Here is a 27,905-nt window from a genome sequence, read left to right as displayed (position 1 = left end):
ATTGCTCACCATTCTTTATTTTATAGCCATGAGTCAGTCCACTTTCAGTCACTTGAGAGTGGTCGGAATCCTTCCACAATAAAAGACTTAAATGAAGAACTAAGAACCAACAGCTTTTATATAGTAAGGCATCTTATCCATCCTACATCAAATATTTCAATATCAAAACTTAATTTACATATTTTACTATTTCTTTGCTGTCACATTTCGAGGTGCACACATGGTTGTGTAATTAAAAAGTTCACTTGTCAACCATGTGATCCCAGGTTCAGTCCCACTGCAAGTGTCTACGAAAAAGGGTCAACCGAAACCTTAGGAGTAGATTTGATAAATGGAAACTGAAAGAAGCCTTTCAGATATGTATGTGTATGTTTGTGTTTTGCTTTGTCTTGTGACACTGTCAAGCAAGCAATGTAATTTGTTTCCAGTCTTCCGTGAAGACATGTTTGGACAAGGTAAAATATTTCATCAAAAATAATGCACAGAGTATATTCTTATATTTAAACCTTTGGGGGTGGGGGGGAGTAAAGATTTTCGCCAATATAACATGGCAGTCCTGGTTTAGGATGAATGTTGCTGTAATTTAGCCCCAGGAGACAGCGTCTCCAGCTGGCTATATGACATGATCTGTGTCCTAGATTCCCTATGTTTGAAAATATAAGGACACAGATCGTGTCGTATAGCCAGCTGGAGACGATGTCTCCTGGGGCTAAATTACAGCAACATTCATCCTAAACCAGGACTGCCATGTTATGTTGGCAAACAATCTTTACTCCAAAGTATTGTTGCTGAATATCTCTCGTTGTGAGATTTAAAAATAGTAATTTTCTTTTCTTTTTTTTAAAATATTTTTAGCATCATACTCTTTACAAACCAAAGTCCCAACCTGGAACCAAGTCCTCATAACTTGTAGTTTTTGCTTCACAGTCACAAAATATTTCTTCCCTTTGGCAAACTGGCAGAATTATCAGAATGCCAGACAAAATACCTGGTGGTATTTTATCCACCTTTATGTACTGGGTTCAAACTCTGCCGAGGTCAGCTTTGCCTTTAATCCTTTCAGCATCAATGAAATAAATACCAGTTGAGTACTGGGGTTGATGTAATCTACTTATCCGCACTTTCTAAATTGCCAGCCTTGTGCCAAACTATGGAACCAACTTTATTTCTTTCCTTTGAAGCCATCACATAAAAGACAAAGTGGTTTTTATGACTGGATGTCCTTCCTAGTGTATATATATTGATACATATCCAGATTTTAAAGAACTCAGTTTCTTTAGTTGATGATTTAATGATGACATTCGATAAGGTTCTTACTAAAATGTTGAAATAGCAAAGATCTCATATGAAAACAGTTCCTTTCACTTTACTTGTTCAGCACAATGTACATCACCGATTGGCAGTGAAGAGAATATCAATAAAGATTATGAATGGTTGAAATATAGATTTTTTATCTTTACACAGACACAGAAAATGGCAGTGAATACTAACAAAAATTTGATTTATTTAAAAATAAAAAAAAAATATAATTTATTAAAGATTTAAAAAGTAAAAATGGCAAAAAGCCTAGTCTCTGATTCTTCAAAATGTCCCTATGTAAAATTTCAGCCATCTAAGTATGAAACTGTAGCCAACAGCTTGAAACACATAGATTGATTTTTTTTTTTTTTTTTTTGCAGGTCACCATAGGACAGAGTGTTAGGTTGTTTGCACTCATGATCATGAGATCATGGTTTCAACTCCTGAACCAGGAGGAGGTGCAGTGACTTCTTCAACAAAACACTTCATCACATGTTCCCCTCCCATCACTTCAACACCTCATGTGTGGTATACCATATACTTGTTCAGGCAACATTGATTTGATGGAAGGAGTGAACTAGTGTACAGCAAATACATTTGTGTGCAGCCTCCTGGCTTACCAGTTCTCAGTCAAACCATCCAACCCATGCCAGCATGGAAAGCAGATATTAAATGATGATGATGATTGCAGAAACGTCTTCCTCAGACTATAACAGACCATTAATTAATCATCATCTTACCTCTTCACCAATGTAGATATAACAATGATTATATAAAATACAGTGGTAGGATGTTATCACACTGTTAAGTCCTCTCTATTGCTATGAAGTATAATAAATTAGGTGGGGGGGGTTTCCGCCGCATACAATGGATTAGATCAGTGGTTCTCACCTGGGGTCCATATGAAATTTTATTGCTGAAATTTATGTGCAATAAAATTGGTTACATTTCTACACAAAATCTTTTAATTTTTTTTACACAATTCCTAATAATATTTAATTATAAAAATGTTACAGGATTGTTTAAACACGAAATGGCGATGAGGGTCCACCCAGGTAAAACAGGAATCCAAGGGATCTACAGGTGAAAAAGGGTTGGGAAATACTAATTAGACAGATGCAGTAATTACATCACAAGAACACACACTATTTAATCTTTGTTCAAATTAATGTTTTTTCCTCTTGCTCATTCTGTACCTTTAGTAATTTTACGAATTTTTGTAAGGCATCAATTTTCATAGAATTACTAAATTTACAAAGACAGAAAATCCAAATTGAATGACAAAACTTAACAACCTGTTGGATTGTATTTACTTACTGAAACCCAAACTGTGACACAGTCATTGTTGTGTGTGAGCAGCTACATGTTTGGTTAAGGAACCTTTTTGTGAGAAGGATTTACCACAAATATTGCACCGATGTGGCTTCTCTCCTGTATGAATAAATTTATGTTTAGTTAAAGTATCATTTCTTGAGAATGATTTACCACATATATCACAGGAATATGGCTTTTCCCCAGTGTGAACGCGTTTATGAGTGGTTAACTGACTACTCACAGTGAACGCTCTGCCACACACAACACAGCAATATGGCTTCTCTCCTGTATGAATACGTTTGTGTTTAGAGAAGGCACTATTTCCAGAGAATGATTTACCACAAATATCACAGGTATATGGCTTCTCTCCTGTATGAATGCGTTTGTGAGTGGTTAGTTGGCTACTAACAGAAAATGATTTACCACAGATATCACAGTGATATGGTTTCTCTCCTGTATGAACACGTTTGTGAGAAATTAATTCACCACTCTGACAAAATGATTTACCACACACATCACAGTGATATGGTTTCTCTCCTGTATGAGTACGTTTATGAGTTGTTAAGTCGCCAATTCCAGAAAATAATTTACTACAGATATCACAGTGATATGGCTTTTCTCCTGTATGAATACGTTTATGCTTAGTGAGGTCACCGTTCTGAGAGAATGATTTATTACAGATATCACAGTGATATGGCTTCTCTCCTGTATGAATGCGTTTATGTTTAGTTAAGTCTCCTTGTTGAGAGAATGATTTACCACAGACATCACAGTGATAAGGTTTCTCTCCTGTATGAACACGTTTGTGATTGGTTAATTGACAATTTACAGAAAATGATTTACCACAGATATCACAACGATATGGCTTCTCTCCAGTATGAATACGTTTGTGAATGGTTATATCACCACTCCCAGAGAACGACTTTCCACAGATATCACAGTGATATGGCTTCTCACCTGTATGAATACGTTTATGTTTAGTTAAAGCACCACTTCTAGAGAATGATTTACCACAGATATCACAGTGATATGGCTTCTCACCTGTATGAACAGATCTATGTTTAGTTAAATAACTAAGTACTGAGAATGATTTGCCACAGATATTACAGCAATGTGATTTCTTTCCTGTGTGAATGAGTTTGTGAGTAGATAATTGACTACTTCCAGAGAATGATTTACCACAGGCATCACAGTGATATGGCTTTTCACCTGTATGAATACGCAGGTGTAAATTTAAGGCACTCTTTTCAGAGAATGATTTGCCACAGATATCACAGTGATATGGTTTCTCTCCAGTATGAATACGTTTATGAGAAATTAAATAACTACTTCTATAAAATGATTTACCACAAATGTCACAGCGATATGGTTCTTCTCCCGTATGAAGACGTTGGTGAGTTGTTAAGTTACCTTTTTGAGCAAATGTCTTCTTACAGATGTCACACTGGTACAATGCTTTCCCTCGCTCTTTCTTTTTATTATTAGGGAAACCAATCCTGTTAGATTGTTTTTCGCAATTAGCCTTGTTCCCGTGTATTTCACCTTCCATAATTTTTCATCTTTCACCACAATATAGCGATGAATTTCTTTCTTTTTCTTAGTTATAATCTCTTTTTCCAAACAAATATTTCTATGTTTCCATAAACTGTGAGTTTCTTTGAGATTTGAAAATGCTGCAAACTCCTTTGCAACTGACATTTAATTCCAAACAGTGAATCAGAGAAATTTTGCATAGATTTAAACAAACAGATTTATATCTCTTCTGTGTAACATCTTCCTTCAGTCTTGAACAAATGATTAATATTGATGTGTTTCAAGTTAAAAATTTCCCTCTTTGTCAAGGTCATCAGATATTCTGAAATAAAAGAGAAACAGTCTAAAATATCAACCATAGTAAAAAATAAATGAATAAATTTGAAACCCTAAAAATTAAACAACTTGCACATACACACAGTCTATTATCGATTCTGGATCAAAGGACATCATGTAATCAGTCAGAACTCCTTTAGTTTTTGGCATTTTTAGAAAATTTTTGTGAATTTGTGTTCTACAAACTCTATCTAGTACACCTTAACTTTTATTGATGACACTGGCATTGGAAAGCTTGCAATGGACATTGCAAGTGCATCCAGGTAAGTGTGTAACAAGACATTTACTAACAGAAAACTATGCTCTTAAAATAAATCTTTTACATACCTTTTTTAAATCACTGTGGATAAATCGCAGCAATGACCTCAAACTTTCCAACACCTGTGTTATCAATACGGATTAAGTCTAATCCGTAGGGATTTATGTGGGGTGGACAATGAAAAGATTTCAATCATAAAAAATCTTTTTTGCATAATCGTAGGAGATAGAGTTTGCAAAAATTTTCAGAAAAAAACCAATATCTTAAAGCATTATGACCAGTTACATGGTGTGCTTCGATCTAGAATCGGTAATAGACATTCAACCATTCATCGACACCTGCATGCCATTGGAAAAAGTCAGCAAATTGGGTCGATGGGTTCCTCACAAACTTCCCGAGTTTAATCACGTGCAGAGTGTGAATGTGTGCTCTTCTTTGCTCTCACGTCTCATGAATTTACCTTTTTGGGATTGATTATCGATCTCTAACTAGCAATATCAAAATCACTTTAAATTACCGATGTCGAGCAAAACTTGTCACGTTTATATTTTAGAAATAAAGGTAAAAGCTGGCTAAACAATGTATTCAACTGACTTTAAGAAATACAAACTTTCTCTTTGAGTTGGGGTTAAGATATGGGGGAATAACGATAACTGAAATTGAGTGTGGAAAGGAAAACAGGGGAAGTATTAAGACAACAATAAGTACTGTCAGCTAAAGCAAATTTTTCAGCTCACTATATTTACATGCAACATCCAAGCGTATGGGATCAACATCGTTACTTTAGTAAAATCTCTTCTTTTAACTGAAAACACCAAAACAAACAGATGTAGTAGAAAAATGACACGACCGATATATAATGTAAGACGTAGTTTCTATTAAGAATACTTACATATTAATATAGAGCCAGTGACGAAGATTTCACATGTCAGATTGAACAATGACAGCTTCAATACGTCTACATTTACATCAATCGACAGCATAGTATTCACTCTAGGACATCGAAATGCGGCATTCGTGATGAAAGCAACAATAATGGGGGATGTATAAAAATAGACTCGGCAATCTTGAACTACCGAAACGAATTAGTAAACACTACCCAGATGGTTATTATTGTCATAGATTATAATATTCTTCAACGTTATTGTTTATTTAACTTATGGCACTGTTTCACCAATGAAAGAAAAAGAAAATGAAACAGAAAATGAGTTAAAAAAAAGAAAAGAAACTAAAAATACGTTTAGCCTTCCAGAGAAAACAGTAAATGCTTATTTTCGTTTCCGTTAATCGTAATAAATGTAACCTCTTTTATAATGTGTGCATTGACGTAAACAAAAATATCTGAAAGTTTAGGGAAATAAATTTATGAACTGTTTTATTTGTATATATTAGAAAGGTTTTATTTATTACTATGCTGCCTAAATAATTGCATGATGCTACCGAGAAATGAAATCAAGTCTGCAATAACATTTTCGCTTCGCTCTTTCAGGATAACATTTTTGTATATCTCCTGCTTCATTTTGTTTTCAGTCCCGCGCCATAAGCGGGAGATTATATAACTTACTAAAGTTAAATGGTTAATAAAACATACTTTTTTTTTTTACAAAAAAGAAACAAATGAACAGTAACAGATATCTAAGTTTTGCAACTGTTTGCAAGCCAGTCCCTCTATTCAGACTACAGTATGCTTGGTATCAGAGGAGCCAGTAGGCTGAAGACCATCAGGTTGGTTGTGGAGACAACATGAGTTGCATCAAAGTGGCTGTGGATTAGGAGATGCGAACCCTGAAAGGGCTAGTGTTAACTGGACACAAGCTGGGTGAAGCTCCAGTGGGTCACCTGGATGAGGGTGTCTGATGTTGAAAGACTCAAAATGCTTAATGACTCCAAGAAATATCAGTGATGATGTGTCCAGGTGCATCAAGGATGATTTATGGAAAAACCTATATATATTTTACAGATAAGAGAGTAATTTCGAATACAGCACAGCCGTGGAAGAGCGTAGGCTCGAAACGTTAAAGACTTTTTTACTTCCCAAGCGTTAAACTAATACAGCTGTTTGTTTTCTACACCATCTGTCTTCGTTTTTTGTTTTTTTGTGAATTCTCCCTATATATATATATATATATATCATCATATTTACATTTTCATGACTTTCTTCTCTGAAACCTTGACTTTACCAGTTTGTAGCTTCTATACAGAGCAATACTCTCTCACTTTCTCTTTTTTTTTTCTAATTGGAGTAGCCATGGATCTCCGCCCCAGCAGAATCCCTGTCTCTTTAACCGCTTGTCTCTTGGCACAAAGCCACCTCTCATCCATTCTACTTCCATCTCACTTGAAGCATCTTGTCTTGCAAGTTGCTTGATGACCTCACCAGTGCTGGTGCCATGTAAAAAGCACCCAGTTCACTATGTAAAATGATTGGCATTAGGAAGGGTATCCAGCTGTAGAAACCATGCCAAAGCAGAGAGCAGAGCTTGGCACAATCCTCTGATTCATCAGCTCCTGTCAAACTGTCCAACCCATGGCAGTTCAGTCGTGGTTTCTTTTACCACTATACCTAGTGTGAAGTTGCCACAACTAAACATTAACACTGTTACATTTCTATAGAATAACGAAAGAGCCTTTCATAAACTTCACAAGTAATTTGATGCAATTCAAAACAAGTAGGTAACAATTTATTCTCCGTTATAAAATACAATGATTGCCATACATGAAATAAAATAACATAACAGGACACAACAAAGATGTGTGAGAGAACTCTGTGGTTGGGCTGGACTGATCTGGTAGACGAAGTCAATGTACTGTTTGGTGGTATGTTTGTCGTGTAATTTTCATACAGTAACAATGTAAGCAGGTGTTTGGTGGGGTGAAAGCGGAGACTGGCAGGTGTCAGATACACTGTTGCTGGAGATGAGCTGCATGTGGTCAGTGGCACATGCCAATGACCTAGAGCAGTTGAAAACTGTCTTTTTTATAGAGATCAGTAGGCTCCCAGAGTTGGTGATTAATTTCCTGCGTAAGGAAAAATAAACTGTTGTGCCAACACAATTGAATGGCTTGAAACCGACCAATACAAACAACAGGTTCATGTGACCTGCTGAAACGAAAAGGGCTCTGGAGCCAGCATTTGGGTATTTAAGCTTAACGATCTTTCACCTAATGGTTAAACATTTGAAACTAATTGAATCATTATGCTGAGATATTCCTGTAATGTTGCCCTAAGTTCAGAGTCTGATAAAAAAAAAAAAAAAGAGGCAGGTTACAGTTGGAATGTCTCGAACAACAGGTCTGCTGCATGAGAACTGTCCTAGAGTCAAAAAACAACAAAGGATATTATACATAATATAGTCCTCCTCCTCCTCATCTTCATCATTTAACATCTGTCTTCCATGCTGGCATGGGTTGGACGATTTGAAAGGAATTATGTCAATAAGAGACATTTGTTATTCATCTATTCATGCTGAGAAAGTATCAATATTGATATTTTCCAATATGCTAGTCGTATATTGATAAAAATCACTAAATTATAACAGAATAAATAATGACCATCTCGCTATCATCGTGTAACGTCCGTTTTTTTTCATGCTGGCATGGGTTGGACGTTACAATTATAACAACAAGGAACTAATTAATTTGAATACAATTTTAATTGTACACATGTGTAATTGTATTTACGAGGTGAATTTTAAAATTGATACAGTTCAGCCTGAATAATTAAATATTTAGTCAACTCATTAACTGCCAAATATTTTTATTCATATTTTTTGGCTCTGCCAAGTGTCTTAAGAGTTAAAATAATATATAGTATTTAAATTTTCCTCATATGTGAATTATTTTGGAAATTATGATAAATTTTTCTTAACGTCCCAAAGGGGGATCGCTGAAAAAAAGAATATTTATTCTTCTCTATTCAATTGCAATAATAAATATTTAAGTTTTTTGGAAACTATAATATCAAATGCGAATGTGTATGAAATATCAATGAATGATATAAATGGGAAATGCAAAAATAAAAAAAAACTCTTCAAAACAGTCGATATTTTTGTAGTTCAGAAATTGTGATTTTATGACATAAAATGTCCTCTCGAATTATCCAGAGCTAATAATGACAAACTACTAAATATTGTTGAACACACCTCTGCAAATGGACAGAAGCATTTCACTTGAAATACAACGAACAACCAGCAGTGAGACTCTTTTTAGCAGGTCCCCAAATGGGGCTCATGGGAAGGCAAGGGGTCAAGTAACTTTTTTCAGATACTGATTTATAATAGACATCACAGTTCCCTACTACAAGAATATGTTTGTGTGTCCTGGACAGAGAAGTCTGAAAGAATGATTTATCAGATTTCACAGGGATGTAGATTCTCTCTTGTAATGAATACGTTTGTGAGTGGTTAGGTTACATTTCTGAGTGAACGACTTGTGACAGACATCACACTGGTATCGTTTATCTCCTGTATGAATACGTTTGTGTATGTTTAAGGAACTTTTTTCAGAGAATGACTTACCACAGATATCACAGTGGTGTGGCTTCTCTCCTGTATGTGTAACTTTATGTTTAGTTAAGCTACCACTTAGAGAGAATGATTTACCACAAACTTCACAACTATATGGCTTCTCTCCAGTATGAATACGCTTGTGTGTAACTAATTGGCTATTTCCAGAGAATGCCTTCCCACAGATATCACAGTGATATGGCATTTCTCCTGTGTGAATACGTTTGTGTATATTTAAGGTGCCCTTTCCAGAGAATGATTTACCACAAACATCACAGTGATATGGTTTCTCTCCAGTATGAATACGTTTATGAGAAATTAAGTAACTATTTCTACAGAATGATTTACCACAGATATCACAAAGATATGGTTCTTCTCCTGAATGGATAAGTTTGTGTGTATCCAAGTTACCTTTTTGAGAGAAAGACTTTTTACAAATATCACACTGATATGGCTCTTCTCCTGTATGAATACGTTTGTGAGTAGTTAAGCTACTACTTACAGAGAAGGATTTACCACAGATATCACAATGATATGGTTCCTCTCCTGTATGAATACGTCTATGAGTAGTTAAGCTACCACTAACAGAGAAGGATTTACCACAGATATCACAATGATATGGTTCTTCTCCAGTATGAATACGAATGTGAGTAGCTAAGCTACCTTTTTGAGAGAAAGATTTTTTGCATATATTACAGTTATATGCTTTCTCTCCTGCATGAATACGTCTGTGAGTTGTTAAGTTACTATTTACAGTGAATGATTTACCACAGATTTCACAGTGATATGGCTTCTCTCCTGTATGAATTCGTTTGTGTAAGTTTAAGCCACCCTTTTCAGAAAATGATTTACCACAGATATCACAGTGATATGGTTTCTCGCCTGTATGGATGCGTCTGTGAACAGTTAAGTTACATTTTTGAGAAAATGACTTGTTACAGATATCACAGTGATATATTTTTCCTTTCTCTTGTTTTTCCTCAGCAGAAAAATCAAGTCTCTTAAACTGTGGTTCACATTCAAACTTGTTCTCACGTAGTTCATCTTCCATAATTTTACATCATTCACCACAATATACAAATGGTTTTTTTCTAGTTTTGCTTTTATATTTTATTCCTCGCAAATGTTTCTTCTGTTATGTTTCTGTCAATTGTGACCTCTGTTGATATTGGAATATGCTGCAAACTGCTTTGCAATCCAAAGTTTAATTAAAACTTGAAATCATACTGTACACATTTCAGAGAACGAAGCAGGGAAATTTTGGAAACTTGTCTCTGTTCAGATCAAATATTTCACAGAAATTCTTGCATAGATTTATATAAACAAGTTTATGTCTCTTGTGTATAAGACTTTCCTTTAGTCTTTAAAACTTTCTACTTTGCCAATGTCATCTGATATTCTGAAATAAAAAGAGAACAAGATATAAAATATACAGGATATTTAAATAAAAACGACACATCCAACAGTGGACATTTTATAACATTTCTCACATATATATACATATCTATATTCTAATGTGTTGATGCATTGTGAGCAAAACTCTTCCTTACACAATGCCCCAGGCCACTCAGCTGTAAATGGGTAGCTCTGTGACAGACAGGTGTTCCATGTTGGGCCAATGCTGTCCAGCCCACATGCAGGCATCATTCAAAAACTACAACGATGCAAGGAAGGGCACTGTAAGCAGCGATGTCTAACAACGTCTGGTTAATACAGTGAAATGTCCTAATAGATAAACGTGACTGCCTTTCCATAACTTCCTCTTTCATGTCAGATACTTTATTTCTTCTTTGAAGACTTTATTTTGGTTTCCATTAATCAATGGCAGCCTGCAGACCAAGTATGGCGAGAGGATGTGTGGAGCACAATTATATACACACACACATATATTTACAGAGGCAATGACAAATGACCGAGACCTTCAGCAATGCGCTGTGCTTGAGTAGAAGTGAAATCATAGTTGTGGCAGATACTGGTGTCATGCAACAGGTTTATGTGTCGGTGGCACATAAACGCACCCATTACGCTCTCGGAGTGGTTAGCATTAGGAAGAGTATCCAGCCGTATTAAGGATGCCAAATGAGACTGGATTTTGATGCAGCCCCTCACGTTGCAAGCCCTGGTCAAATCGTCCAACCCATATCAGCTTGGACCGCGGACCTTAAATGATGACGATAATGAGATATCATCATCATCATCATCATTTAACGTCCGTATTCCATGCTGGCAAGGGTTGGATGATTTGACAGGATCTGATGCCATGTACACAAGTACAAGTTCAAGAGGTGACAAACGCCGGTCTTTAGTCCCTTCTTGTTTATGATGGTTCTATGTGCCATAAGAGAGGGATTTAAGACAGGCTGTCCATGGGAACTCCAGTACACTGTTGACCAAATAACCTGAAACTCTCCTTATTTGTGTCACTGGACATGCAAAAATTATTGAAAATAAAACATTTCAGAAAAATAGGAAGAGATACGACATATTTTCCAGGAAATGGGAAATCTATAAAAACATATATTACATATGTGACAGCCTATCGTATGGGGATTAAGACAGCATCGTTACTTTAGGAAAATTTCTTCTCTTCACTTTCATTCCATTATCTTTGAACACATCCAAACAAACAGATGTAGTAGAAAAAGAACACGACATATACAATGTAGATGTTTCCGTTAATAATACTTACACGTTAATATAGATAGAGCCAATGACGAAGATGTCACGACTCAGACTGGACAACGACTGCTTGGACACACCTTCTATATTTTACAACAATCGTCGGTGACCGTTTTCACTCTGGGACATCGAAGTGCGACATTTAAAATGAAACTACAATAGGCCATGTACAAAAATAGACCCGGCAATCCTCAACTAGACGAAACGAATACATTAACGCTTGAGAGAAGCTTATTGTTATTACAGATTACTGCTTTCTCCTCTGAACACAATCGTTTATTTAAATTATGGAGATATTTCACCAATGAGAAAACTAAAGCCAAGAATGTTTAAAAAATAAATAAAGGCGTCTGTCTATCCAGAGAAAATGGAATTCTTATTTTCACTCCACCACAGTATTGTTTAGCTAAATTAACAAGGTAGAAGACATTTTACAAAAAAAAGGGGGGGGGGGATAAAAAGAATACACATGTAGAATTTATTTCAAAAGAAGTAGAAATATTATTCGAAATTTTACGGAAATTCATAAATTACATTCACACGTATTTTTGTTGATCTTACATAGTGAACCGAGGGTTTCCTTACTGTGAAAGGGGGAAATGCAAAAATGAACGTAGGTTACCCAACTGAAACGAAACGTTTATGGAAATGCTAAGAAGTGACTTATTAAATGTCATTTTTATAGATTTGCTTTTATAATTGCGGTGTTATAATAAAAAAAGAATACATTGAAAGAAATACAGAAATACAAAAAAATCTCAAAAATGGGCTGAAAGAACAACACAGGGTGTATTAATTAACATTTATGAAAAAATAGAAGTCAATATTTTTGAGCCTATGCTCTTGTATATACACACAACAGACACTGGCCCAATGTGCTATGCTGTGGTACTGAACCTGTGACTGTGTAACTAGGAAGCAAACTTCTTACCACACAGCCATTGTTGCACACACGTATGTATGTATATATGTTTGTGTATGTGTGTATATATATATAAATGTACGTGTATTTTTTCAATGTGTACAAATAACATGAAAAAATAAATAAATAGTTACAAGAGTAGAAAGAAATTCACATAAGTACCAAGGATGTTACAGCCTACTTATAAAGGTAGAAATTCCAGGGTTTAGTGAAATGTTTTTAGATAACATGGATAAATAAAGAAATGGAGTTAAACGCTGGTGTTATTCAAATCTTTATACTTCCGACATATCTTTCGAAGAAAACATTGGTATTATTCCACAGAGAATAATACCAATGTGCTTTGTTTCTCTTTTTTTAACTAACGAGAAGATCACATTGTTTTACATCAGTTTATTTCCTCTGGAATAATACCAATGTTTTCTTCGAAAGATATGTCGGAAGTGAATGATACCTGTAATTCCAGATAATATAATCTTGTTGCACACTGATCCTGCCTGATATTTATCATAAAGCTACGTCTGTGGAATACTCAACCGCTTTCATGTTCAAAGAAGAGCAGGCAACTCCACTGATTTAAAAACTGGATCCTTGTCACCAAAAGACAGAAACCCCTAAGTATCACTTGGAGACAACAACAGAAGGCACACCGTAACATCATTAACCATTTAGCAATTAAACTGGCCAAAATATTCCACCTGTTTTACGTCCAAACTGACCAGATCCAGACTCCCACACCTACTCCACAATATCATTCTGAAAACAAACAATGACATCATTGAAATCTTTAAAGCTATGAGATGATGCATGATTAATTCAAAATAAATAAATAAGCATTACTTTTGATGGTTAGAGCAATCATGAGGCAGTGAGTTCGATTCCCAGACCAGATTGTGTGTTGTGTTCTTCAGCAAGACACTCTATTTCCTGTTGCTCCAGTTCACTCAGCTGTAGAAATGAGTTGCAATCTCACTGCTGCCAAGGTGTATCAGCCTTTACCTTTCCCTTGGATAACATTGGTGGCATGGAGAGTGGGAAGCTGGTATGCATGGGCAACTACTGGTCTTCCATAAACAACCTTGCTAGGACTTGTGCCTCAGAGAACTTTCTAGGTGCAATCCCATGGTCATTCATGATTTATCCTTTTCTTTTTTGATAGAATGTGAATGCTAAAGAGTTAATGGAACCCAAATTTTGGTGCAGCCTCCTGGCTTGCCAGTCCCCAGTCAAACTGTCCAACCCATGCCAGCATGGAAAACAGATGTTAAACAATGATGATGATGATACTGTTACTGTTTTATATGAACAGCTCTATGTGTGGATAAGTGACTTCTTTGGGAGAAGGATTTACCACAGATGTTACAGTAGTGTGGCTTCTCTCCTGTATGAGTGCGTTTGTGCACAGTTAAAGTATCATTTCTAGAAAAGGAATTCCCACATATATCACAAAAATAGGGCTTCTCTCCTGTGTGCACATGTTTGTGTACAGTTAAGTTACTACTGAAAGAGAATGATTTACCACAGATATCACAGTGATATGGCTTCTCTCCTGAATGAGTGTGTTTATGTTTAGTTAAGGTATCATTCTTAGAGAAGGATTTACCACAGATATCACAGGAATATGGTTTCTCTCCAGTGTGAATACGTTTGTGGGTAATTAACTGACTAGTTACACAGAATGATTTGCCACAGATATCACATCGATATGGTTTCTCTCCTGTATGAATACGTTTGTGAGAATTTAAGTCACCACGCTGACAAAATGCCTTTCCACACACATCACAGTGATATGGCTTCTCTCCTGTATGAGTGCGTTTGTGAGCTATTAAATCACCAATTGTAGAGAATGATTTACTACAGACATCACAGTGATATGGCCTCTCCCCTGTATGAATACGTTTGTGCTTAGTTAAGTCACCATTTTGAGAGAATGATTTACCACAGATATCACACTGATATGGTTTCTCTCCTGTATGAATGCGTTTATGTTTAGTTAAGTCCCCATGTTGAGAGAATGATTTTCCACAGACATCACAGTGATATGGTTTCTCTCCTGTATGAACACGTTTGTGATTAGTTAATTGACAATTTACGGAAAATGATTTACCACAGATATCACAACGATATGGCTTCTCTCCAGTATGGACACGTTTGTGAATATTAATGTTACCACTTCTAGAGAATGATTTACCACAAATATCACAGTGGTACGGTTTATCTCCAGTATGAATACGTTTGTGAGTAGTTAAGCAACTGCTTGCAGAAAATGCTTTCCCACAAATATTACAGTGATAGGGTTTCTCCCCTGTATGAATAACTTTATGTTTAGTTACATCACTCTTCTCATAGAATGATTTACCACATATCTCACAGCAATATGGTTTCTCTCCTGTATGAATACGTTTATGCTGAGTTAAGTCACCATTTTGAGAGAATAATTTTCCACAGATATCACAGTGATATGGCTTCTCTCCTGTATGTATGCGTTTGTGATTGATTAAAGAACCTTTTACAGAGAATGATTTACCACAGATGTCACACTGATATGGTTTTTCTCCTGTATGAACTCGTTTGTGAATTGTTAGGTTATCTCTTCTAGGAAATGATTTACCGCAGACATCACACTGGTATGGTTTCTCTCCAGTATGAATACGTTTGTGAATAGTTAGGTAACACTTCTGAGCAAATACCTTCTTACAGAAATCACATTGGTAGAACCCTTTTTCTTTCTTTTTCATTCTATCATCAGGGACACAATTACTTTGAGTGAGAGTTTCACACTGGCCCTGTTTCTCATCTAATTTAACATCCATTACTTTTCTCTGTCTCTACAATATTCAAATATTTTCCTTCTGTTTATTAATATCTTTTATTCCTAACAAATAATTCTTCCGCTATATTTCATTCAACTGTAATCTTTGTTGATACTTGAAGATGCTGCATATTCCTTCAGAATCCAACTTTTTATCAGAATATAAAATAAGTTTAGACATATTTGAGACGGTGAAGTAGAGAAATTTTGCAAATAATTTCAGTTCAGAGCAAATATTTCCAATCAACTTTATCAAAAAGTCTTCCTTTGGTTTTTAAAAGATTAAAGACATTGATGGATCCAAAGTAAATAATTCCTTTACACCAGTGTCATCTGATATTCTGAAAGAAAAGAGAAAAGAAAAAAAGAAAATAGAGAGGATATTTAAGAAGTGGTCATTCAACAGTGGACATTTTACAACATTTCTTCTTTATGGACAAGCTGTAGATATAAGCCTTTATCTGTCTGCTACCTAACAGATCAGAGCTGTCGCTAACTAACCTTCTTTCCTTCTTTCCTTATGGAAAATGCCGAATTGATGTAAACAAATGCACGTGGACGACATGACAGTCAGCGTACTAGTATCGAATGATCGCCAAAAGTTTTGCTTTACTTTCTTTCTTTTATATTAGAATACATCAAAACAAACAGATGTAGTAGGAAGAAGACACGACCTATACAATGTAGATGATGTTGTTTCTGTTACTAATACTTACATATTAATACAGAGCCGATGAAGAAGATGTCACGATCGATTCAAGTTGTCACAACTCAGACTGAGCAATGACAGCTTTGACACAACTTCTATATTTTACAACAATCGTCGGCGATGTTTTCGCAGCGGGACATCGAAGTGAGATATATAAACCTGAATCAACATTAATGGGGAATGTACAAAAATACACTCGGTAATTATCAACGACCGAAACGAATGAGTAAATACTTAAAAGTATGTTATTTATAATAATCCATCAAATTTTATCCCTTATCTTTTCAGTCTTTAGATATGTACAGAATGTATAAATTCTATATCTCCAATTCAATTAATTTAGAATTATATTCGGGTTTTTTTTTTAATATATGAAGTAAAATTTTCAGAATTCCATTATATTTAGCAATGGGCTTTCATATTTTGGGTAAAAGGTTTCGAAATATACCTTTTAAAACTTTTTCAAAGCTTCTGATTTCACGTAATATCAGGACAGATTAATTTAGTTCTGGGAACTAGTTTAACGCCGGGTACTATTTTACTACGGTACCTACTATTTAATGACACCGCTTTAGTTTCATTATTGACACAAATCTTCGGATCAGGGTTTCATCCAAACTCTGGTTATTATTGTTGTCGCGATTATGGGGTAACGTGTAGTTTACTATATTTCACATTTAAAATCGTTTTACAGTTAATACTTGAATAAGAGACAACCGCTAAAAAAAAAACTACAGATACATTTCTCACCCCTTAATTCACTAATTCTTTTATAAATCGTTCACAGTACCCAAGTAGTATTGGCCAATTATTGGGCACTATCATGCTATTAGCTGTCAGAAGTGAAAGTGCTCACTGCTAGTGAAGTATCTGTCTGTCTGCCTGCATGCCTGTTGCTGGCCTGTCGATTCTTTGGCCACTGACAGCTAATACCATGACTGGCCGGAGCGAGCTATATGTCTGTCTCTCTATCTATCTATCTATCTATTACTCGAAAGTTCGCGCGTCCGCGCTAGCTAGTCGTGAGTAGAAAACACAAATTTAATATAAAAACATATTTCCTGAAATTGCAAATTATTTAAAATATAAAAATATAATTTTCAACAGAGAGAATTTATCAAAATAGAAAACAAATGAAGTTTGAAGTTTAAAAATAATAGGATCGACCACTCACGACTAGCTAGCGCGGACGCGCGAACTTTCGAGTAATAGATAGAGAGACAGACAGACAGACAGACATATAGCTCGATCTGGCCAGTCATGGTATTAGCTGTCAGTAGCCAAAGAATCAACAGGCAGACAGACAGATACTTCACTAGCAGTGAGCACTTTCACTTCTGACAGCTAATAGCATGATAGTGCCAATTATTGGTATAAACAAAGGCTTGTAAAATGTAGAAGTTGTGTCAAAGCTGTCATTGTCCAGTCCGAGTTGTGACTACTTGAATCTATCGTGACATCTTCGTCATTGGCTCTATATTAACAAGTAAGTATTCTTGAGAGAAACAACATCTACATTGTATAGGTCGTTTGTTTGGATGTGTTCGAAGATAATGGAAAGAAAGCGAAGAAAAAAAGAAATTTTCCTAAAGTAACGATGTTGTTTAATTCCCATGCGGTTGTCTGTTAGTTGAAAAACTTGCTTTAACTGACATTACCTATTTTTGTCTTAATATCCTCCCCGTTTTCCTTTCCACTCTGCATTTCAGTTATCTTTATTCCCTCATATCTTAATATCAACACAAAAAAAAAAACTTTGCAAAAATACTGCAGAGATGATTTAGCTTCTCTGTTACCTTTATATATAAGTCTTGAAACGGGAGAAGATCGTTTGTCAAATTAAGTTTTATCAATATACAGGCTGTCCACAAAGTCTGGGTACATGGGGATTAACACATACTTTAAGAAATTATTATTTCTTATATTTAATTGTTTATGTTATGATTTTATTTACTCCATGTACCCAGACCTTGTGGACACCCTGTAGAAGAAATGTAGTAAAATGTCAGTTGAATGCCTACTTTTTAAGTATCCTCTATATTTTCTATTTCTTTATTATTTCAGATTATCAAATTACATTGGCATAAAAGAATTATTTACTCAGAGTCGTCAAATCTGTTGTAGTATTACCATGAAATATTTGCTGTGAACTGAGATTGATTGCAGAATACCATTACTGCTTTGTCAGAAATACATACAAAATAATTTTATTGTCTAATTAAACTCAGATTCGTAGTAAATTTGCAGCATCTTCAGATACTGACAGAAAATCACAATTGAAGGAAATATAGTGGAAGGAATATTCGTGGTGAAACATGAAAAATTATGGAAACTGAATTCTGTGAGGACAAAGTTCAAAAGAAAGAGAATGTGATATTACATAAATGTGATATTTGTAAAAAGTCATTCTCTCAGAAAAGCAACCTAACTACTCACAAACGCATACATTCAGGGGAGAGACCATATCAATGTGATATCTGTGGTAAATCATTTAACAGAAATGATGTTTTAACATCTCACAAATTCATTCACACAGGAGAGAAACCGTTTTACTGTGATATCTGTGGTAAATCATTTTCTCGAATTGATACTTTATCTTCTCACAAAGTCGTTCATACAGGAGAGAAAGCATATTCCTGTGATATCTGTGGTAAATTGTTCTCTCAAAATGGTAGTTTAACTGCACACAGACGTATTCATACAGGAGAAAAACCATTTCATTGTGATATCTGTGGTAAAGCATTCTCTCAAAGTAGCAGCTTAACTGCACACAGACGTATTCATACAGGAGAAAAACCATATAATTGTGATATCTGTGGTAAATCATTCTCTCAAAATGAGAGTTTAACCACTCACAATCGTATTCATATGGGAGAGAAGCCATATCAGTGTGATATCTGTGGTAAATCATTTTCACGTTGTACAACCCTAACTATACACAAACGCCTTCATACTGGAGAAAAACCATATCACTGTGATATCTGTGGTAAATCATTCTCTGAAAATGGTCACCTAAGTAATCACAAACGTATTCATACAGGGGAAAAGCCATATCACTGTGATATCTGTGGTAAATCTTTCTCTCAGAATGGTGACTTAACTAAACATGTACGTATTCATACTGGAGAGAAACCATATCACTGTGATATCTGTGGTAAATCATTCTCTAAAAATGATAACCTAACTTCTCATAAACGTATTCATACTGGGGAAAAACCATATCACTGTGATATCTGTGGTAAATCATTCTCTGGAAATAGTACCTTGATTACTCACAAACGCATTCATACAGGAGAGAAACCATATCACTGTGATATCTGTGGTAAGTCATTCTCTGAAAGTGGTACCTTATTTACTCATAAACATATTCATACAAGAGAAAAGAAATATCATTGTGATATCTGCAGTGAATCATTCTCTGAAATTGGTGCCATATCAAAGCACAAATGTATAAGCAGTGGTGCTATCTTATTGTGATTTCTGTAGCAATTGTCTAAAAAAAGGTGGCCTTAAATTTACACAGGTGTATTCATACAGGTGAGAAACCATTTTCACTGATTTTTATAGTAATTCTCTTGAAAAGGTACCTTAACTAAACATTTACATATCCATACACAGATCAGATTGGAGCCTGGTGCAGCTGCTGGCTCTCCAGACCTCAGTCAAACCATCCAATCCATGCCAGCATCGAGAACAGACGTTAAACGATGATGATGATGAATTGTAATTGCATCAATATCCATATTTTGATAACATGGCTAATACAGTGCAGTTTATTTATTTTTGTTAATAATTTTTTTTCCCTTCGTATAACTAGTAATTATGTTATGAATATTGATACATTTTCATGGAGTAATTTAGTAATTTTATTAAATGTTCAGCAAGTGTAGGAAAGATTCAATAATTAAGAAACATCAATATTGATAATTTTCACATGCATTTGGTGTAGTTCACAAATTAGTTTATTTCTGAAAAAACAATTTCTCTGGATGATAAATTGCACAGCATATATGACCAAATCATTAATTACGGACATGTTTCTAAGCATGATGCAAGGTTATTGACAATGGAGTTGTTGAAACAATTGTAAACTATGAAATAAAAATAATGCTGCTAACTTCAGTTTTTAATTTTTATTTATACTCTGCAACGGAAAAGTGGTTTGTGGATTTTGTTTATTGGGAACAACAGTTTATAAGGAATATCTCCATTACAATTTTCCGATAGCCACTGCCCATGGAAGTGCTTCTCAATGTAAACTTCTGGATTGTTTGATCACCGTCATTATCATTTAATGTCTGCTTTCTATACATGGGTTGCACAGTTTGATGAGATGCAGTCGCTTCCACTCATCTGTTTTAGCAAGGTCTTTTGGCTGGATGCCTTTCCTGAAGCCAACCACTACAAAGCGTACTGGCTGCTTTCGTATGTGGTACTGACATGAGTGATGTCTTATGTGCACTTCTTCATGTGGCATTAGCATGGGTCTGGAACAAGGACTTTTTTGCATGGCACCAGCAACTGTGGGTTTGCCAGAGGAGATATTTGGCTACTCCAGTAGGGCAAGGAAGCTGGTGGCACGTAAAAAGCACCCACTACATTCTTGGAGTAGTTGGCGTTAGGAAGGACATCCAGCTGTAGAAACCTTGCCAGATCAGACTGAAGCCTGGTTCAGCCTCTGGCTCGCCAGTCCTCAGTCAAACCGTCCAACCCATGCCAGCATGGAAAGCGGACATTAAACGATGATGATGATGCGCTTCTCGTAATTTCTCGTATGTATGTGTGTGTATAGGATAAGAAGAAACTGGAGAGATCGATAGTTTAAATATCAATTGATTAACATAATGTCAATTTCAAATTGTCCTATAATTGTTTCCATATTCAATTCATTCAAATTACAAATAATAAATCAAAGATGCATTTTGAATATTGTGAGTTGAATATTTCATCAGAGTGAGAAATCGGCACAAACAAGAGTTTGAGTTTAGCAATGATCACACGATCGATTATGATGTGATCCTTTTGTGTGTGTGTTTGTGTGAGACAGAGAGGGGGGGGGAGAAATCGAATAATAAACGACAGAAGCAAGTATGGAAGGACAGCAGTAGCAAAATACGCTACACGCAATATAACGTGATGTACTTCGATGGAAATCTGACTGCTATTTCTAGCAACTCGAGTGATCACTGGAACATTTACAAAGGTTTCGTCTTTCAACACCACCAAACACCTAAAGCGTCTCTCACCCCTAATCACAATCATTAGTGTGGTTAAAGAACTTGTTTTCATATAATGATAATAATGAATTTGTGTTGCAAGATTCCCGAAACAGATATTCTATTTCAGGACGGTCAATTTTTTTTTAACCAAATAAACACACACACTATATATTCGTCCTTCACTCGCTTATTACTGTTCTTATTTTAACTCATGTCCATTGTCCATAATAATAACTTATCTCATCAAAATGAAATGTGAAAGATATACCAATGCGAGGGAAGTTCTTTTTGTTTTGTTTTTTACAGCGATGAAAAATGCACCTCCCTCACTTTGGTGCGTCTTAATTATACACCGAAGACGTTGGTTGATAGATGATTGCTAATTAACCGAGGAAAGAAATAGCTACAACATTCTTTATTATGTCGATGTGAAAAATCTAAATGAAGGTTTGTTGTAAAATATAGAAGTTGTGTTGAAGCTGTCCTTGTCCAGTCTGACTCGTGACAACTTGAATCGATCGTGACATCTTCGTCATTGGCTCTGTATTAATATGTAAGTATTATTAATAGGAATAACATCTACATTGTATAAGTTGTGTCATTTTTCTACTACATCTGTTTGTTTTGATGTGTTCAAAGATTATGGAAAGAAAGGTTACTGTTTCCAAAAGAAATTATCCTAAAGTAACGTTGGTTTCTTAATCCGCGTACGGGTTGGTTGTCAGATATGTAATAGAAGTGAGTTGATAAACTTGCTTTAGCCGACAATATCTATTGTCTTGATACTTTCACTGTTTTCCTTTACTTTCGGAAGAGAGACGAAGAGGAATAAAAGAAATTGAAATGTTAAAAAAGAAAAAAAAAATTGTGGTAGAATATAATCTCCGATATTTCAAACGTGGATCCGAAAAATTTATTTGTAAAAAGATTTAAAATTGAAAAGTTACGGAAGGAAGGGATGTGACCAAAATTTTGAAAGGTCGGGGGGGGGGGGATAAAACTACGATGTTTCAAATGAATGTCAGAAGTAATTTTTGAAAACTGCTTGTATGAGGCCTTATAGAATCAGTCCCCTTCTCTTCCTCTACCTGTCCCCTCTGCCTACTTTACTACTTATTTCTCTGTCATTAGTAGTCCTACTTCATTCATCTCACTTCTTGCACACATCTCCAGACTTCTGCTTTGGCATTTTTGCAATTTCCCCCATTCATAGCAGCAGTTCTTAAGTTTCTGGCTTGAAGTGGAGCAGATGGGTAGCTCATGGCCTCTTTCCTTCACCTTAAATAAAGACGATTTTTGTGATTATTTATTGGCCGACAGTGGTCTCTTACAGATGTCCTGATGTTTCTATGTAATGTATTACCATTAGCATCAAACAGTGAACCCAGTGGCCAGGTACAGCTGGGGAGAGCAAAGCATATAAAACATGGTTACCCAGGAGGGAGAGAGAGAGAGAGAGAGAGATCAAAAATGAGAATGAGTGTGAGAGTGCAAGAGAGAGTGAGAGAGAAATAGTGGAGAATGTGCCAGGGCACATCTGCAAGGTGCAGGGATGAGAATATAAATGGGATGGTAGAGTATTGCCAAGGATGCATGAGTTGGGAGTAGAGGGTTCACATGAATGCGAAGAGGTGAAGGAATGCAGGAGTAGGGTGGGGGAACAACAGTATAGCAATGAAACAGTGGGCAGGGCAGCAAGGACAGGATTGGGATGTAGGGGAGGGAGAGATAAGCATAAGCATAGTGCAGGAAAAAGAGGAAGAGAAGGAATGTTGTTTGGTTTGTTGGGATAAGGGTGTGTGACAAAAATTTTCACACACAAAAATTTTAGAACCCAGTTTTGCTCAAGAGGTTGGTTCTATAAATGTTTTGTCTTGGAAAGGGGTTCATGTGTTGGGTGAATTTCAAGTATAGTTTTTTGATGTAGAAGAAATGCAGTAAAATGTCTGCTTTTGAACGATTCTCTATATTGTTTCTCTTTTATTTCAGAATATCTTATGTCATGTGGAAGGTAGAATTCTTCAGTACAGATGCATCAATATTTATCCTCTTTTAAAGAAAAAAAGAAAAGATGTCATAGAACAGATATAAACCTTGTTTATATAAATGTGTGGTGGAATTACTTTGAAATATCTCTACTTCACTGTCTCGAATATGTACAAGATAATTTTATATTGTAATTAAACTTGGATCGGGAATGGGTTTGCAGCATTTTCAAATGTCTACAACTTTCACAGCAGAAGAAATATTTGTAAGGAATGAAATATAAAAACAAAATATAACAGAATAGAACATCTGTGTGTTGTGGTGAGAGACAAAAACATTATGGAAACTGAATGGAACTGTGAAACACGGATTAATAAGATGAACTTTCCTGACGATGTAAGCAAAGAGAAAGGGGAAACATTATTCTACTGTGATGTCTGTAAAAAGTCATTCCCTCACAAATGTATTCATAAAGGAGAGAAAGCATACCATTGTGATATTTGTGGTAAATCATTTTCTAGTCGTAGTAACTTAACAAGACACAAAGTCATTCATACAGGAGAGAAGCCATACCACTGTGAAGTCTGTGGTAAATCATTCTATCAAAATGGTGGATTAACTTCTCACAAACGCATTCATACAGGGGAGAAGCCATATCACTGTGATATCTGTGGTAAAATGTTCTCTCAAAATTGTGAATTAACCTCTCACAAATATATTCATACTGGTGCAAAGCCATTCCAATGTGATGTCTGTGATAAATCATTTTCTCTAAGGAGTCATTTAACATTTCATAATCGTATTCATACAGGGGAGAAACCATATCACTGCGAAATTTGTGGTAGATCATTCTTTGGAAGTGGTAACTTAACTAAACATAAACGTATTCACACAGGAGAGAAACCATATCAGTGTGATATTTGTGGTGAATCATTCTCTCATGGGAATAGTTTAATTGCACACAAATACATTCATACCGGAGAGAAGCCACATCACTGTGATATTTGTGGTAAATCTTTCTCTCAAAGTAGCCACTTAAAAACTCACAAATACATTCATACTGGAGAGAAGCCATATCTCTGTGATATCTGTGGTAAATCTTTTTCAAGAAGTGCTGGATTAACTTCTCATGTACGTATTCATACAGGAGAGAAGCCATATCACTGTGAGATATGTGGTAAGTCATTCTCTAATGGAAGTGGAGAGTTAACTAAACACAAACGTATTCATACAGGAGAGAGGCCATATCACTGTGATATCTGTGGCAAATCATTCTCTCAATCAAGTCACTTAACTACTCACAAATATATTCACACAGGAGAGAGGCCTTATCATTGTGATGTCTGTGATAAATCTTTCTCTGGAAGTAGTTACTTGACTCCACACAAACGTATTCATACAGGAGAGAAGCCATATCACTGTGATATTTGTGGTAAATCATTCTCTCAAAGTTGTGAATTAACTCTTCACAAATATATTCATACAGGTGAAAAGCCATTCCAGTGTGATATCTGTAATAAATCATTCTCACTAAGGACATCTTTAAAATCACATAATCGTATTCATACAGGAGAGAGGCCATATCACTGTGACATCTGTGGTAAATCATTCTGTGGAAGTGGGGACTTAACTAAACATATACGTATTCATACAGGAGAGAGGCCATATCACTGTGATATCTGTGATGAATCTTTCACTCATGGGAATAGTTTAATTGCACACAAATACATTCATACTGGGGTGAAGCCATATCATTGTGATATTTGTGGTAAATCATTCTCTCGAAGTAACCACTTAAAAACTCACAAATATACTCATACAGGAGAGAAGCCATATCGCTGTGATATTTGTGGTAAATCTTTTTCAGGAAGTGCTGGATTAATTTCTCACAAACGTATTCATACAGGAGAGAAGCCATATCAGTGTGATATCTGTGGCAAATCATTCTCTGATGGAATTGGTGCTGTAACTAAACACAAACGTATTCATACAGGAGAGAGGCCATATCACTGTGATATCTGTGGTAAATCATTCATCCAAAAATCTCACTTAACTAAACATGTATGTATTCAATGATAGTATGAATATGGCAGTCAGAGCTACTTCATTTTATGCTTCATCACACGAATTCACATAAAAAATCTTGCAAACCACATGCAAAGTGAAATTTATTAGTTAATATTGCTCTATTTGCCACAACTATTAAAATTATATTTAAAACAAGTATCTGAGCTAAACATAAATATATACACACTGGAAAGAAGATAACAACTTGGCAACACTATATTTTTGTATAACTACATCTCTGTTTTGGTGAGGTAACTTACTACTGTCATATTATTAATAAAAGTATTTAAAAAAATATACATATGTTCTGTCTCACTTATTTCCAGAAAGGAGAAAATATGCATTTGACATTTTGGGTAAATAATTGAGAAATGTATTTTCATAAATTATGTTAGAATTATAGGGTAAAGATGCCTTTTGGTCATGAATCTTCATGAGATTGCACCTAGAAAGTTCCCCTCCGAGGCTCAAGTCCAGCCAAGGTTGTTTATGGAAGACCAGCAGTTGCCCATGTATACCAGCTTCTCCCTCTCCACATCATTGATGTCATCCAAGGGAGAGGCAAAGGGGCCGATACAACTTGGCACCTGTGACGTCGCAACTCATTTCTACAGCTGAGTGAACTGGAGCAACGTGAAATAAAGTGTCTTGCTCAAGAAAGCAACGCGTCCCTGTTTGGTAATTGAACTCATTACCTCATGATTGAGAGCCTGATGCTCTAAACACTGAGCCGTATGAGAGTTATGTCAGAAATATGTATTCTCATAAATCACTGTGGTTATGTTAGAATTCAATATACAAGGTTAAAAAAGAAACCATCATTATACCAAATATTACGATCACTTTACATCTGGCTTCCATGTTGGCTTGTGCTGGATAGGTTGTCATAATCCAAGATATTTCGTGTTCAGAATTATTCCATTCCTCTGTGGGTGGAGAGCACATCTTGTTCAATTGCTCCCAGTTCTGGTGTGATTCCTATGGTTAAATTCCTTTCTTAACACCAGCAACAATGAGATTACCTTCTTTCCTACCAAGATTAAAAACTCCTTGCTTTTCTATGCCATTTCCATTCAATTCGAGGCAATGTGACAAAAGGAGAGTATGATAGGAGAAATAGAGAGAAACAGTAAGAGGGAGTGATGGAGGAGAGAGTATGATGGGAGATATAATGAGAGAGAAATATCTAAATAGGGGTCAATTTGTTCTATGAAACCCTTCAAAGCAGTGCCCCAGCATGGCCATGGTCTAATGACTGGAGTAAAATAAAGAATATTGTTTGTTTTTTGTTTTATGTTGTAAATAAGTTCCAAAAAAATTGCTAAAGATAAAAAAAAAAGTTAGTTTTATACTGTTTTGTATCAGTAACGAAAAGAATACCCTATTCCTTCACTTATTTCAGTCATTTGAATGTGGCCATGCTGAAGCACCGCATTTAGTTGAGCAAATCGACCCCAGGGCTTATTACTTGTAAGCCTAGTACTTATTCTATCAATCTCTTAGGCCAAACCGCTAAGTTACAGGGATGTAAACAAACCAACATCGGTTGTCAAGCGATTGGGGGAGGGACAAACACACACACACACATGTATATATACAATGGGCTTCTTTCAGTTTCCGTCTACCAAATTCACTCACAAGGCTTTGGTTGGCCCGTCATGCAGTGGGACTGAACCCGGAACCATCTGATTCGTAAGCAAGCTACCTACCACACAGCTACTCATTCCTAATACTTTTTTTTTTTTACATTTCTCAGCTATTTATACAAGTGATAAGTTAATGTTAAAAGATAGTTTATTATTAACATTTTATTTGCATCTCTCTATTTAGTCGTTATTCTTCACAAATTCAGTCCTTTTTTCATATTCCCGTTTGAATTGTTATCAACCTCGGCAGAACAAGGCCAATGGAATGATTCTGTCTGTTATCTGAGCTGTGTTTTCTTGATAGTTTGTACATGTGGGTGGGTCAGTGTGCGTGCCCATATAGATATATATATGTATGTGTGTGTGTGTGTGTGTGTGTGTGTATGCATGGTCTGGACATAGTTCTGTGGGCTGTCTATTGACAGTCTGCCGGACTTGTAAAACGGTAAATACTGTGAAGGCAATAAAACGTGTGAAATATATGCGGATGATAGGACAACACAGAGGAGTGGGGGACGGGTTCGACCCCACAAGCCCCGTTCCACCTCTGAACTCTTCAGTCACCCTTATGCCTTCACTTATGCAAGAATAAAACGTGTTCGCCACTTTCTTCATTTTT

General features: G+C 35.7%; 3 protein-coding genes across 8 annotated transcripts in view; 1 reads left to right on the top strand and 2 right to left on the bottom strand.

Annotated features, from left to right (window-relative positions):
- Positions 1 to 1,424: 1,424 nt before the first annotated feature.
- Positions 1,425 to 10,297, bottom strand: LOC106868807 (uncharacterized). 4 transcript variants are annotated; one of them, XM_089339235.1, is made up of 2 exons: positions 9,130 to 10,297; positions 1,425 to 3,663 (listed from the first exon to the last, which is right to left on the bottom strand). In XM_089339235.1, exons 1-2 carry the CDS (start codon positions 10,295 to 10,297, stop codon positions 2,639 to 2,641), a joined length of 2,193 nt encoding a protein of 730 aa, XP_089195361.1. In that variant the 3' UTR covers positions 1,425 to 2,638. The 4 variants fall into 4 exon arrangements, with proteins under 4 accessions (XP_089195361.1, XP_089195360.1, XP_089195359.1 ...); XM_089339234.1 differs by having other exon boundaries at positions 1,425 to 4,023; positions 9,238 to 10,297; XM_089339233.1 differs by having other exon boundaries at positions 1,425 to 4,023; positions 9,322 to 10,297.
- The window catches only part of LOC149131466 (uncharacterized), a 31,916-nt gene continuing 11,419 nt past the window's right edge, over positions 7,409 to 27,905 (bottom strand). The window contains exons 1-3 of one of the 3 annotated variants that reach the window (XR_016237810.1): positions 16,376 to 16,556; positions 13,688 to 16,000; positions 7,409 to 10,645 (exon numbers count right to left, since the gene is read on the bottom strand). Coding sequence is in view for 1 of the 3 variants with exons in the window: in XM_089339239.1 (XP_089195365.1) it covers positions 14,137 to 15,522 (1,386 nt within the window). In the remaining 2 variants the exon portion in view is untranslated. Of the gene's footprint in view, positions 10,646 to 11,935; positions 16,001 to 16,375; positions 16,557 to 16,816; positions 17,306 to 27,905 lie in introns of those variants that run through there. The other 2 variants (XR_016237809.1, XM_089339239.1) reach the window with 2 other exon arrangements.
- On the top strand, positions 18,560 to 25,791 carry LOC106868806 (uncharacterized). The gene is made up of 2 exons (XM_089339281.1): positions 18,560 to 19,742; positions 24,047 to 25,791. Exons 1-2 carry the CDS (start codon positions 18,694 to 18,696, stop codon positions 25,647 to 25,649), a joined length of 2,652 nt encoding a protein of 883 aa, XP_089195407.1. The 5' UTR covers positions 18,560 to 18,693; the 3' UTR covers positions 25,650 to 25,791.

The sequence above is a fragment of the Octopus bimaculoides genome, chromosome 21, assembly GCF_046866305.1.
Source record: "Octopus bimaculoides isolate indiv1 chromosome 21, ASM4686630v1, whole genome shotgun sequence".
Taxonomy (NCBI): Eukaryota; Metazoa; Mollusca; class Cephalopoda; order Octopoda; family Octopodidae; genus Octopus; species Octopus bimaculoides.
The sequence above is the reverse complement of the archived record's forward strand: the minus strand, read 5'-3'. Positions and strand labels throughout refer to the sequence as shown.